The 14097-nt window shown below is 44.6% G+C and overlaps 1 protein-coding gene across 2 annotated transcripts; it reads left to right on the top strand.

Annotated features, from left to right (window-relative positions):
- Window positions 1-4859: 4859 nt before the first annotated feature.
- On the top strand, window positions 4860-10858 carry foxj1a (forkhead box J1a). Of its 2 annotated transcripts, XM_062408301.1 has the most exons (3): window positions 4860-5003; window positions 5534-6198; window positions 7816-10858. In XM_062408301.1, exons 2-3 carry the CDS (start codon window positions 5662-5664, stop codon window positions 8647-8649), a joined length of 1371 nt encoding a protein of 456 aa, XP_062264285.1. In that variant the 5' UTR covers window positions 4860-5003; window positions 5534-5661; the 3' UTR covers window positions 8650-10858. The 2 variants fall into 2 exon arrangements, with proteins under 2 accessions (XP_062264285.1, XP_062264284.1); XM_062408300.1 differs by lacking the exon at window positions 4860-5003 and having other exon boundaries at window positions 5417-6198.
- Window positions 10859-14097: the final 3239 nt, after the last annotated feature.

Below are 14097 nucleotides of genomic sequence, written 5' to 3'. Positions count from 1 at the left end.
ACTCCGCCCCTCCGCGGTTATCCGAAGTATCTAAACACGCGCTTAATGCAAGTCCCTCAATCTGACGTCATGTGTTTTTACGCCGCTGATTGGCTGCGTCCTGTGACAGGAAAATAAAGCGTAGACATGTAAACAGTCATCTTTTTATAAATACACTTTTTTATGTTTACTCAAAGTTTAGAAGATGACCATTTTATGAAACCTTGTTGAGCTGCTCAGACAGAAACACAGAAACACAGAAATACAAACATACAGATGCACAGATATTGTTATGAGAGCAAAAAAAATCTTTAATTGACATATTGACATAAATAAAACAGATTTTAGATGAAGATATTTGATCAGTCTTTTTAGTAATTTTATACAATAATATTGTTTTTTATTTTGTACCTATATCATACATCAATAATTAATGAGATATGTTTATATCATTAATAATTTATGTTGATCTCAGACAGTTTAAGTGACCTACCGATCAGTGTAAATAGAAATCTGTAATATTTGCCGTCCCAGTGGAGGAGTTCCCTGAAGGAGCAGCTCCAGCAGAACGACTGGTCTCCTGAGAGCAGCTCTGTGTCGGTGAATAATTCAGCTGAGCTGCAGCTGAGAGCACGTGTGACGCAGGGACTTCATCTATTATGTATGTTTACAGGCTGTCACCTGAAGAAACACTGAACTCACTCTGCTCTCCTGCAGAGTAACAGTTAACATTCTATTCTTCCACAGACCAATACACCTTTCTCCTTGCACTTACTTCACATCATATGTGATATGTGTTAATATAAACCATATTGATACTATATATCATTTTATACAATAATATTGTCTTTTGCACACTCTGTCTACATATTCTTACACTCATAGTATATTATATTATCTATTGTATGTCAAATACTTATATTTATACGTCTACTATATATCATATCATACTATATCATACTCTTTGTATATTATTTGTATATATAAGTCTATATACACATATTTATACATGTGTACATGTTATTATTATTATTATATATACTATATTTACTATTTACTATTATTATTTTCTATATACTGTTGCTGCCATTATTACTATATACTGCTATTATATTGGTATAATTACTATCATATATAAATATATATTATGTTATATTATATACTATATATACTGTTATATTTTTATATACTGTCTAACAATAACATTTCCATCATATCATCAGTACTATTACCTTCATCTTGCCACTGCACTTCCTGCTGTCTGGGAATCAGCTGTCTGATTGGTTGATGCATCAGGGTCGTTTCTCCTCAAAACAAGAAAATACAGTAAAGAGGGGGGGGGGGGGGGGGGCTCATTAAGGTCTGCAGTGAATCACTAACACACATCTACCTGATGGTCAGCAACACAATCAGAGCTTCAAGTTTTTAAGGTGAGGTGTCTGAAGACTGGACCAGTTCAAACCTACTGTCACTCAAATCAGCATCCAGTTCTACTACTGCTAATAATAATAATAATAAAAACAGAATTTAGTCAACAACACAGTCACATTAAATCAATATGTCTGACATAACTTTTCTTCCAGGAAGTTTTTACAGTACGACAGAGCATTTCTTGTGTCCTTTGTAATCCAACGATATTATAATAAATATGATCAACATTTTATTATAATGTTTCTCTGAGTAACTTTATGTTTGACACTAGAATCACCAAAGTCTGAAAAAACTCAGCTGTGATCTGAAAACCGAAAAAGTTATAAAAAGTTTAAAATTGTTTTTGAAATAAAAACAAGATCTCAGATAATATATTTTTATTTTCTTCACATTTCTCCCATTTCATTCGTTTTTGCAGTACAATCAAATATATAACATGCAATTACAAACACACTTAAGTGAATATAAACATGGCAATTTAAAACATTTCAGTTAACTTTCCTCATTGAATTTAAATTAAATCAATGGTTTACTTGAAGACATCTTTTATATTTCCTGTTACTTTTTGTGTCATATCATGTCTTCTCTGAGTCAGTGAAAACTTACATTTCTTACTTTACACAGAGATATCAAATAATCTGACTTAATTATTTGAATTAAAAAACCTTAAAATACAGCTCCTGTTGAACGAGTGAGACGATATAAATGTTTGGACTTTTTAAAGTGAGTTTAGAAAATGTGTTGTGTGAGACGATGGAGGTTAATTTAGACACCGAGACACTGACACATTAGAATATATAAATATATCAGATAAATATATAATAAGTCAAATAAAGCCTCTTATAAACAGATGAAACGTAATATATAATGTATATTCAATGGTGTGTGGCGCCCTCATCTGTCCAGCTGTGAGAACTGCAAGTTAAACTAATTGCTAAAGTCTTTCTGAACTTTCAACTTTATTTGTCCCCAAAGGAAATTTGTGTTTACAGCGGAGAACATAGAACATAGAACATAGAACTTAAAACATAAAACATAAAACATAAAACATAAAACATAGAACATGAACATAAAACATAAAGAACATGGACATGTAGGACAATAAGGGATCAGCATCTTACTGATAACAACACAAATCATCAGAGATACATCATTGTCGACATCGACAACAGAACAACACAACACCACACACTCACTCACTCTTCCCCATCACGACTTCTTATGGATCAACCAAACCTACATTTATAAAAAACAATATGACGTCTATCCTCATTTTGTCTCTTTAGTTGAGTTAACCAAAATAATCTTTATTTAATAAACTGCTTATCATCTGACTGTGTGTGTGTCTGTGTCCTGTCAGTCAAGTCTACCAGCAGAAGCTGTGTCTAAGTCTTTAGGTCTTTAATCCCTTGGGGTCTGGAGACAGATCCGGCCCTCGCTGATCCTGACGCTCTGTGGGGCCACTGTGGTTGGCTGCTCCCTCTCTGACCTCTGACCTCTGTCGGAGGTGTGAAAGATGTGAGATGATCGGGAGCTGCTCTTCTAGCTGTTCTGATTCTAGCTGATTGTAGTGAAGTGTGTTTACTCAAGTTGTGTATTATATGATTTTGAAGTACTTGTACAGAATCATTTGTCAGACAAATTTTTTACTAGATGGAAACAAAGAAATGAAAGAACTCTAAACAGAAACTTGTCTTTATCCTCTTAACAGCGCAGACATTTTATTATTTCATAAAGAGCAATAAAGCACGAGTCTCCTCTGAATCACACGACAAAGTGTCAACCTGAACGCAACAAACTGTGTTTCTACAAAACACACACAGATTTTCACACAGCTTTAATCTTCCCATTATTAACTTTTGAAGCCGATCAGTCAAGGGTCAAAGGTCAAGGTCAACAAAAGAGTGGTGGGACAGACACATGTCTTCACAAAGACAACCTGCAGCAGATTGTGAGCAGCGCAGGAGAGGACGAGTCGTCAGCAGCTTCTCGTCCAACGTGAGGAGACGTTTTATTGCTTTACAGTGTCTTTGTGAGGGGCCTCAGGAAACCACTCAGCCACACTAACACAACGTGCACGGGGCCAAAGCTTTTTGTTTCGCCTGTTTCTCCCTTTTCTGTCGTATGGACAAAAACTACATTCCTTCACCCCCCCCCCCCACCCCCCAACACACACACACACACACTCACTCTCACACACACAGTCCAAACACTGAGTCCAACTCTGTCCCCGATGACGCTGCCAGATCTGTGTTGATCTCTGTTTTCATCCAAATGAAGAATCAGGACAGAATCTATCAGAGAATCAGGAAAAGACCTGAAACTGAAGTAAAGACCTGAAACTGAAGTAAAGACCTGATGTCCTTCAACACTCTGAGGAAAGTATCATCACAGCCCAGCTCTGGGTCGAGTCCCTTCAAAGTGTCCCACACACACTGTAGATAAAGATGGACGACGTGACGGCTGTGTGAAGCCAAAGTTGTGTCTCGGTTCAGAGATGGAGTCCTTGGGAGGACAGAGAGCCCCCCCCCCCCTCATTCGCAGTGCAGACCGTGAAGAACAGACCGAAGTCAACAGACGGTTTCCGTGATGGCGTCCTGCGGTAACCTAGCAGCGGACGTGAAGTGGTTTCTATCATGTTTACCATCGTCTGTCCGGTTGAAGCCTGATGCTCAAGAGTCGCCCCTCTCTTCAAACTGCAATGGATTCTGGGATATGTTGGACCAGGAACGAGGCGAAGACGCGTTTATCTGCCTCATTTGAGGTTTGAAAATGAGTCCGGTCGCTCCGCTGGGTCCTGGTCTTCAGCCTCCGGGGGTTCCACCGCCGGCTCCATGTGAGCAGATGAGACATGGACCAAACTTTAAAAGTCAAAGTAGACGTTAAATAAATGTTTCTGTGATTTCAGGAAGTTCTAATTCACTGATGTTTATGATCCGTTATTTGAGGATATAAAAACAGATGTCAAACCAAAGTGTTGCAGTAAAAGCACAAAGTACCTAAAGTACAGTCCTGTAGTACATGCACATCAGAGGATCCTCTGGATTAGTACATGTACCCTAGAGGATCATCTGAAGAACATGTACTATCCTCTGTCGCATGCACTCCAGAGGATCCTCTCCGCGCTGCGGCGGGTCCGCGGGCCGCGGCCTGAGAACCTGCAGCAGCAGCACAGGGACTGCCGGGTGATTAAAGAAGCGCTATAGAAACCAGAGGACCAATGGAGGAGCAGGACGCTGTTTACAGGGAGGAGGGGGGGGCACCGTTTCTATGGTTCCTGGACAAACCTCCTGCAGACAGGTATTAAACCAGAAACCCACTGCTGCGCACAGGAGGAGAGGAAGAGGAGCAGAGGAAGAGAGGTGAAGAAGAAGAAGAAGAGGAAGAGAGGAAGAAGAGGAGGTGAACAAGAAGAAGAAGAAGAAGAGGAAGAGGAGCAGAGGAAGAAGAGGAGGTGAAGAACAAGAAGAAGAGGAGCACTGGACCTTTCTCCTTTTCTTCATCTGTCGATCACAAAGTGAGAAACAGATGAAACTGGATCAGATCAAGAAACTGATCAACTGCTGGTTTGGGATTAAAACATCTGACACAAGGTGAGTGTGAATATTATCAGTTCATAAAGTTACACACACACGGACACACACAAACACACACACGGACACACACGGACCTATACACTGCTGGAATGAAGACTTGAAACATCCGAGTCAACTTTAAATTCACTGACGGATAAATAATAATTCTATAATAAAATATAAACTGTTAATAATAATAATAATAATACGACGAGTTTATGACTTTATATATTTTAAAGTGAGTAAGAATAGTAATAAGAATAATACGATCTTTAAAAAAACTTTTTGAAATGAATAACTGAACAGACATTAGAATAAAAATCATGTTAATATTTGTATATTTCAATGATAGTGTTTGAAAACACCTCACGCGCTGAGTTTCCTGTCTCACTTCAGGTTCCAGAAAGTTCCTCAAGTTCTATGTTCCTCATGTTCCTCATGTTCCTCATGCTCCTCATGCTCCTCAGGTGACGATCACTGAGACTCCACAGAAGTGTTTCACTCACTCTGTTTGTAAATGTCATCATTGTCTTGTTCGCACTTTGCAGAAGCTGCTGAATATCCTCCCGCCAGGAGGTGCAGGAGGAGCAGGTGCAGGAGCAGGAGCAGGTGCAGGAGCAGCAGCAGCAGCAGGAGGAGCAGGAGCTGGGTGCCCCAGAGGAGGGAGGTGCTGGACATGCTGTCCCTGAGCTGTGCTGACCCCTGGCCGGTGGGCTCCGTGGGGCTGGAGGAGGAGGTGGTCACCGCCGCTGCTCAGGCGGAGGAGCGGGACTCCAGCAGCGGCTCCTTGTGCCTGGACGACAGCCTGACCAGCCTCCAGTGGCTGCAGGAGTTCTCCATCCTCGGAGCCAGCGTCCCGCAGCAGAGCCACCACCAGACCTGCCTGTTCGGACCCCCGCCGCCGGGGGCCGACGCCCCGTCCTCCCCTCTGGCCGGGGACCCCGCTTCCCTCGGGACGCCCCTGACCCCGGGCAGGCCCACGGCGGCGGCGCACAGCAGGAGGTCGCTCCTCCCCGGGATCGTGGCGCACGGACACTGTCCGGACGAGGTGGACTACAAGAGCGACGCGCACATCAAACCTCCGTACTCCTACGCGACCCTCATCTGCATGGCCATGCAGGCCAGCAAGAAGAGCAAGATCACCCTGTCCTGCATCTACCAGTGGATCACCGACAACTTCTGCTACTACCGACACGCGGACCCCACCTGGCAGGTAGGGACAACACACAGAGACACACGGGGACACAAGGGGACAACACACAGGGACACACGGGGACACATAGAGACACACACAAGACACACAGGGACAACACACAGGGACACAGAGAGACAACACACAAGACACACAGGGACAACACACAGGGACACAAGGGGACAACACACAGAGACACACAGAGACAACACACAGAGACACACAGGGACAACACACAGGGACACAGAGAGACAACACACAGAGACACACAGGGACAACGCACAGAGACACACAGAGACACACAGGGACAACACACAGAGACACACAGGGACAACACACAGGGACAACACATAGAGACACAAAGGGACAACACACAGAGACACAAAGGGACAACACACAGAGACACACAGGGACAACACACAGAGACACAAGGAGACACACAGAGACACATAGAGACACACAGAGACACATAGGGACAACACACAGGGACAACACACAGAGACACACAGAGACACACAGAGACACATGGATACACATAGTGATACACAGATACAGACACACACACACGCACATACACTCACTCACTCACACACACACACAGAGACACACAGATACACAGATACAGACACACACACACTCACTCCCACACTGCAGACACACACACATCAGTCTCTTTGAGGACGTGTCGTCTCCATTGTGTGTAAACGTCTTTGTCTTCACTGCAGGTTTCAGTTTTCTGAGGTCACATCTCAGCTGGGGGAAGTTTTTAATTAAAGTCATCTTGAATAAATCCATCTCAGAGGAACACAAAGTTGTGCGATCGGTGCTGCTGCACTGTGAGGTATCACTCACCTGGTTGAGTGGGATTAAAAGTGAAATCACAACTCACATTTACCTTCATACAACTAACATGGGTTATAAACGTTACTGGTTCCCAGTCGCCGGCTGGTTTTTCTGCTTGAGCAGGAAGAGGTGACAGGGGGGGGGGGGCAGCAGATTCCTCGCGGAAGGTTCAGGAATTTTCCAGAAAAGTTTAATTTTGCCAGATGAATGATTGATGAACTGCTCTCTGTGTTTCAGCGCCGGCCTCAGACAGTTCAGAGCGTTTTGTTATTTTAAAGCTGTACATGGGGCAGATAATATTTAACAGGGGTCATGAGGTCACTGCTCTATTCAGACCTCACTGGGGGGGGGGGGGGGGGGGTGGCTGCCGACCTTGTTTCAGGAGAATTATTATAAGTTTAGAGTTAAAGTTTGACGATTTGGAAACTGATCAAATTTCAGGGTTGGATGAGACGTTTAATGTCTGTTCGGTAAAACCAGAACAGACTTGAGACCAGAGTTTGTGTTTCACATGAAGTGTCTCCAAAGACTCTCTGGACATCTTCATCTGTGTTTTCTACATGTGTGGCTCCTCTTTACATCCTGAGATCTTTGATTGCTTGTTGTAATTTGCATCACGGTTCTGTGTTCTCCTATCGGCTCAGCTGGACCTTCTGTGGACTTCATACCGGGGCCCAGCTGGAGAAAGTCCTCAGAGACTCTGGGGCCTCTGGGTTCAGTTCATGTCTGAGAGCAGCTTAGGGTTGAATTTAGAAGTGTCTCCTAAAGTAATTTGTTTTCTGAATCGATTCTCAGAACTCCATCCGTCACAACCTGTCCCTCAACAAGTGCTTCATCAAGGTGCCGCGGCAGAAGGACGAGCCAGGGAAGGGGGGGTTCTGGAAGATCGACCCCCAGTACGCCGAGCGCCTCCTGAGCGGCGCCTACAAGAAGAGACGGATGCCACCGGTCCAGATCAACCCAGCGTTCCAGAGCCGGCTCAGGGTCGAGCTCCAGCCCCCGTCCAGAGGCGCCGCAGGTCTGGGCATCAATCCAGAGTCGCAGCGCCTCCTCCGGGAGTTTGAAGAGGAAACTGGCGCCGACCAGAACTGGGACCCGCATCTGGCTGAGGGCACCATGCTGGGCTCCTGGCCGGTGGTCAGAGGCAGAGGTGGGGCCAAGAGGAGACAGTCAATGGGTTCCAGAAGTGGTGCAACCAAAGTCCTCCGGCGCTCCAGCTCCCCCCTGCTCTCCATGGACGAACAGAAGGAGCTCGGACCTCTGAAGGGGGACTTTGACTGGGACGCCCTGCTGGACTCCGCCCTCAACGGGGAGCTGAGTTTGGACGGAGGAGAACATCTGAGCCCCCTCATGAAAGAGGAGGACTTGACTGTGCGAGGGACCCACATCTCCCCGGTCAGTGCCCCCCCGCCAGGGACAGCCGATGTCCACGTGCTGGGGGAGACCCAGAGGAGGAACGACTTCGACGAGGAGACCTTCCTCGCCGCGGCCTTCCTGGAGAACCCCTGGCCCGAAGAAGAGGATCAGAGCCGCAGTGACTTCCTGTGTAGCTCCAGCGTCAACCTGGACCAGCTGTTTGACCTCGGGGACTCGTTGGACCCCAGCAGCCGGATCGATGCCCTCCTTTGAGGAATAGCTGCTTTAACGCTAAAGACCCTGTGATCTGCTTTTGTGGAATAAGAGACGATTTTTTTTACGCTCATGAAGCTCATGTTGCCTTTGTCACGTTAAACGTATTTTTAGATTCAAGTTTTGATGCTGATTCATTCAACAAGACGCCACAATGTGCCGCAGCAGCTCATCAACACGGGGAAAACTAAACTGTGTGAAATCTTTAGGAACCAGGAAATGACTTCAGACGAACAGAAACTGGTTCTCAAATGAGATGAATCCGGGAAGTGCGCCCCCTGCTGGCATCATTTACTCTCAGGATTTTACATCAGTTATTTCAATAATGCGTGAGAGGAAAACTCTGCGAGCTAACAAGTTTGCTAACTGTCTATTAGCATCGTGCACGTAACACTAACGCAGCGCCGCAACTCAGCCTCACTGCCAATTCAACCCTGTGGCCAACTGAGGTACTACAACACAGTAACAAAGCATTTCCTCCAAAGAGACGTGAATAAAAAGCTCTAAGTCGAATTATTACAACAATACGATTCAACTATTCATCGTTATTGCTCTTATGCATTTGAACTTGAAGGTTTTACATTTGTCAACAGTTCGAGGCCCAGAGAGAAAGTGTGTGACGTCATGTGACCAGCTGAAGAAACACTAATAAATAACTTTCTCATAGAACTGAGAACGCAAATTTCATTAAGGGAACGTTTTGAAATCTGGTTCCAGTTTGTACAATACGAACATTCTCACGATTAACAAAGTCACTTGACAAGCCTGTTAGCTCGCTGGAGTCTCCATGTGAGGACATGGAGACGTCCTGTTGTTATCCTCAGCGGACACGTCGCTAATCATGTTATACATTTTTAATAGTCATAATTCATGTAACATCCTTTAAACCATAGCTATGAGAAGCAGAGTGTGTAAAAAATTATCGATTTCCAAGTCAGAGAAATCCACGACATCTCCTCTTCAGTAAAAACCTACAGACGCACAAACTCACAAATCAAACTCTTAATCTGTGATTCTCAGTTGATTGGAGCAAAACACTGTTTGTATCTGAATTCACTTTGTGACAAACTGTTTTTTTCCGTTCCTTCGTTTTCTGCCGACGCTCTACGAACATTACGTCCTCCTCCGTTTGGACTCTTTCAGCTCTTTCACTTAAATGTCGTCACTGTCAAACTCACACGTCAGATTTCACCAAACATTCGATCAGACAAACTTTGAGTCGGCCCATCGGGTCGATCCATTTGAATCGTGAGATTTCACCACAGAGTTCTGCCATGAACCTGAGATGGTTGAACTCTGTGTAGACGTCATGAAACGAGTTTGTGTGGTTGTCGGACTCGACTCGTGCAGTAAACAGGAAGCAGAGGAGATCACAGCTCTCCGATTCACGGAGGTTCAGTAAAACACCAGGAATCATGAGATATTTGCCAAATAAGGTTTGGTGTAGAAGTGATTTACTTTATTAGCTCTAGGTCTATTTTGTGTGTGGGGGTTTTTGGTACTAACTATTCTCTGTAGACATTTTCAAAATAAATAGGGACCAGTAGATTAACATTAGTTTTGCAGGATACACGTTTTGTTCAAGAGGAACTGAAGCAGATCCTTTAGTTTAGTTTCATATCGGACGGAGAACTTTCCTGTAGAAGTGAAGTAACTTCTTTCTTTGACTTTCTTTGACTTTCCATCAGAACAGTAGATTTAAATAGTCGAGGAAACACCGGAGCTTCACGTCTTCACAGTTCAAATGGACACAAAACGGCTTCAGGCGAACTTCTCCACCAAGACCCATTAGGAGGTGAAAATGCTGGTGAATGAATACCTGACCTTCTCTGTGCCAAGAACAACAGTTGGGACGCGACCGGGCGGCAGCGTTAACAGCCTGTGCTTTTTATTAGGAGCAGGAAGTGTGTGTGTTTTGTACTGGTGTGTGTGAGGAGGTCGAGCGTGGTCAGTAAATCCCAACAATAAAAGCCCTGATGCATCTTGGACGTGTGTCATGTGACTCCATTTTAAAACAGGTCTTGACTTGAGACCAGTTTCTGTTTGGTTGTTTAGCTCTTCTCCATCAAATAACATTTATAAACCACATTAACTGCATCTTACCTCAGGATTGATTGTGTGAAGTCGGAGACACTGTACCTTTGCTTTTACTTTTACTGTTTTTATTTCATTTTCCACTTTTCTTTGACAATAAAAAAGCATTACTGCATTTTTGTCTAAATGTTGCATTTCTTCATCATGGCTGCGGAGAAGAGACGTTGGTGAGTGGAACATATTTTCATTGATTTCATTTATCATTGATGTTGTTTGTTCATGTTCCCCAGAGGATGAACCACCTGACTGTCAGCTGGATTGTCCTGAAATTTGCTTCAGATATTCATGGTACCAAGAAGATATATTCTAATGACGTTTCTAACTTACTCCATCGTTAGCTAGTTAGCCAGTTAGCCAGTCAGTTAGTTAGCTGGTTAGTTAGTTTGTATCTTAGTTAGTTCGTTAGTTAGTTAGTTGGTTAATTAACCAGTCAGTTAGTTAGTTGAAAAAAGGAAATACAGTATCACAACATTCAGTTGTATTTCTGTCTCAGTCTAAGTTTGATAATCTCCTCCTGCATCTTGAAAAAGTAAAAACACAGATTTAGTTTTGTTTTCTTCGAGTCTCGTTGTCTCCCAGTAAACTTCTATCTGTGGCTGTGGTTTGTGAACTGGTTTCTGGAACCTGCCAAGGTTCACGTGAAGGTTGACCGAGCAGACTCTTGTTTTCTTCTTTTACGGTGAGATTTACGTTGTCTCTCCCTGCTCATCTCCGGCTGTGATCAGGATGGGGACCAGTCGCAGGGGGTGGTGGTTTCTCTTTCAGGTCTTTGTCTGGGCTCAGTCAGACTCTTGTTCTCCGCGGTGTTGGGATCTGAGGTCCCTCATTGGGTCGGTGTGGGGTCTAACAGGGACAAGTGTCCCACGGCCCCATATATCACGTCTGTCTGCTGCAGATTAGCAAGGTGGCTGTGCTCAGAGGCTCAGATGAATAGCCACAGTAATCAAATGCAAATACATAGAAGAAGCCCCCCCCCCCCCCCCCCCAGGACTGTGAACTGCTGGGTCGCCTGTCAGCGAGTTGCTGATGAGGTAATGATGGTGAAGAGACGAAGGCCATGGGTAAAGTGCTGTAACGCTACACCTTTGTACGATTTGACATCCAACACTCTGCTGGAAGCACAGGATCCTCATGCCCGGACCTGGTGCTGTTTCCTGGACAGGAGAGCTGGCATTATCCCTTCCTGCCCCCCCCAGCCTGGGCTCCCTGCGGCCCCCCCTGGACTCGGCTCTCCAGCTGGATGGCACGGGCTCATACTCATAATGTGGCCGGCTGGTTAGATGAGAGGCCGTGGTAACCCGAGGCCGGTATTATCCCCGGGCCCTGCTGACGGCTGCAGGTAACAGGAGCCTCGGCTGAAACTGACCCCCCCCGCTCGTTCCAACCCAGAAACGCTGCAAACTGAAAGTTCTCAACACCGACACCCAGAGTGGAGCCGGTGAAGCACGGAGACTCAACCTGACGTCCTGCTCCCATATTTAATGCTTTCATACTTTCTATATCACTGAATAGTGAAGGAATACTTTTAGTGTCATCACTGACATAATCTTATGAAGAAAACGATACCAATACAAGAACATGGCTCTTTATACCTTGGTCCCTTAATTTAAATTCAATTAAATCACACACTCATATCAGCTTGTAAATATGTCTCAATTTCAAAGGTCAAGATTCATTATTTATTCTCTATATTTTAAAGAAAGTGTCTCAATGTCTCATCCTTCCACTGAGTTCTGTGGAGATCTGTTAAAACATCAACCCTCACATCAGGCAGAGGCTGAACCTCTTTGGTTGAGGAAACAAAAATGATCTGAAATGATTTGATCGCAGCTGAAATAATAATAATCTTATATCGATATATCTATATATAATCTATAACTTATAATTTCTGGATTTTTATTTGGGTCAAAACAAGACGTTGGTTCCTCAGACATGTTACAAAGTGTAACTGTGTTTTCTCTGTGCCCCCCCCCCCCTCAGTTCCAGTCTTTTCTCCACCAGCAGATGATTCAGGTTTAGATCTGATGAATCTCTACATTCAGGATGTGTCTCTTTCTGTTGCCCCCCGACGTCCCTGGTATTCACTGAGGAAAGAGTTGAAGCTTATCTGCAGGTTCCTGAAGTGCAAAGTGACGGGAGGAGACGGGAGGAGACAGGAGGAGACGGGAGGAGACGGGAATACGTCTTTTTTATCACACAGCTCATGAAAGGCCCGTTTCCGGGGCAACGGCTGGTACCATTGTCATGTAGGTGTGGGGGGGCGGGAGAGGGTGACTGGTGCTGGTCTTACCCAGGCTGTGGGGTTGATGAGGCTGAGGACGGATTGAGCCTCAGATTTATTACAGCGCTGGTTTTGTGAAAGTTCACTTACCTTCACAAAGTGGGTGAAAAACACATCCCACCAATCTGCTCCCTGCCCGGTGGTGGAGGAGGGAACTACAAGAACCAGAACCAACACTTTACTGTACAAGAACCCAATTAAAGTCTCTGTGTGTCCGGTTCAGCCTCCACTCGGTGTTCTGTGTTCTGGGTTCGATAGCGGAAGTTAAATCATCGACAGAAAGTTAAGAGGCAAAAAGTCTCTGAAACAATTTACATTTTTATGAAGTGAACCACAGACGTGTTCCTTACATGTTCCTGACGTGTTCCTTACATGTTCCTGTGTGTTCCTGACATGTTCCTGTGTGTTCCTGACATGTTCCTGTGTGTTCCTGACATGTTCCTGTGTGTTCCTTACATGAGCCTGATGTGTTCCTGACATGTTCCTGTGTGTTCCTGACATGTTCCTGTGTGTTCCTGACATGTTCCTGTGTGTTCCTGACGTGTTCCTTACATGTTCCTGACATGTTCCTGTGTGTTCCTCACATTTTCCTGACATGCAACTGACGTGTTCCTGATGTGTTCCTGTGTGTTCCTGACATGTTCCTCACATGTTCCTGACATGTTCCTCACATGTTCTGCAGGTTCTGTGTCTTCTTAGTAGAATGTGTGTAACATGTCAGAGTCCATGTGAGGAACCAGCAGGACGATGTGTGGAAGCTTCCCAGTGAGCGAGTGGACGTGTTGATGAGGTTTCTAACACGTGACGTGAAACCTGAAGAACACAAACATCTCAGGATGAAGAAGAGGAGCCGGACACGTAGCAGATGAAGACGTGTTCCTGTTGTGAACGAGTCGGACCCGACAACCTGCTGCTGCTTCACAAACAACTACACAACATGTCAGGACCAAACTGCAGAGTTCATGTCTGAAAACAGCAACATTATAAAATACATCAGAGTGTTTTATGATCTGTTTGTTGAATCTATTCTCTGACGTGACGTGTGTGTGTGTGTGTGTGTGTGTGTGTTGGGT

The sequence above is a fragment of the Platichthys flesus genome, chromosome 16 (genome assembly GCF_949316205.1).
Source record: "Platichthys flesus chromosome 16, fPlaFle2.1, whole genome shotgun sequence".
In the NCBI taxonomy this organism is placed as follows: Eukaryota; Metazoa; Chordata; class Actinopteri; order Pleuronectiformes; family Pleuronectidae; genus Platichthys; species Platichthys flesus.
Note: the sequence above shows the minus strand (reverse complement) of the source record. Positions and strands in the feature narration are given on the sequence as shown.

Coding starts and splice junctions, on each gene's coding strand:
- foxj1a (XM_062408300.1), top strand. CDS start 5,503: ATGTCATCATTGTCTTGTTCGCACTTTGCAGAAGCTGCTGAATATCCT. Junction 6,199..7,815: donor ACGCGGACCCCACCTGGCAG/GTAGGGACAACA, acceptor ATCGATTCTCAG/AACTCCATCCGTCACAACCT.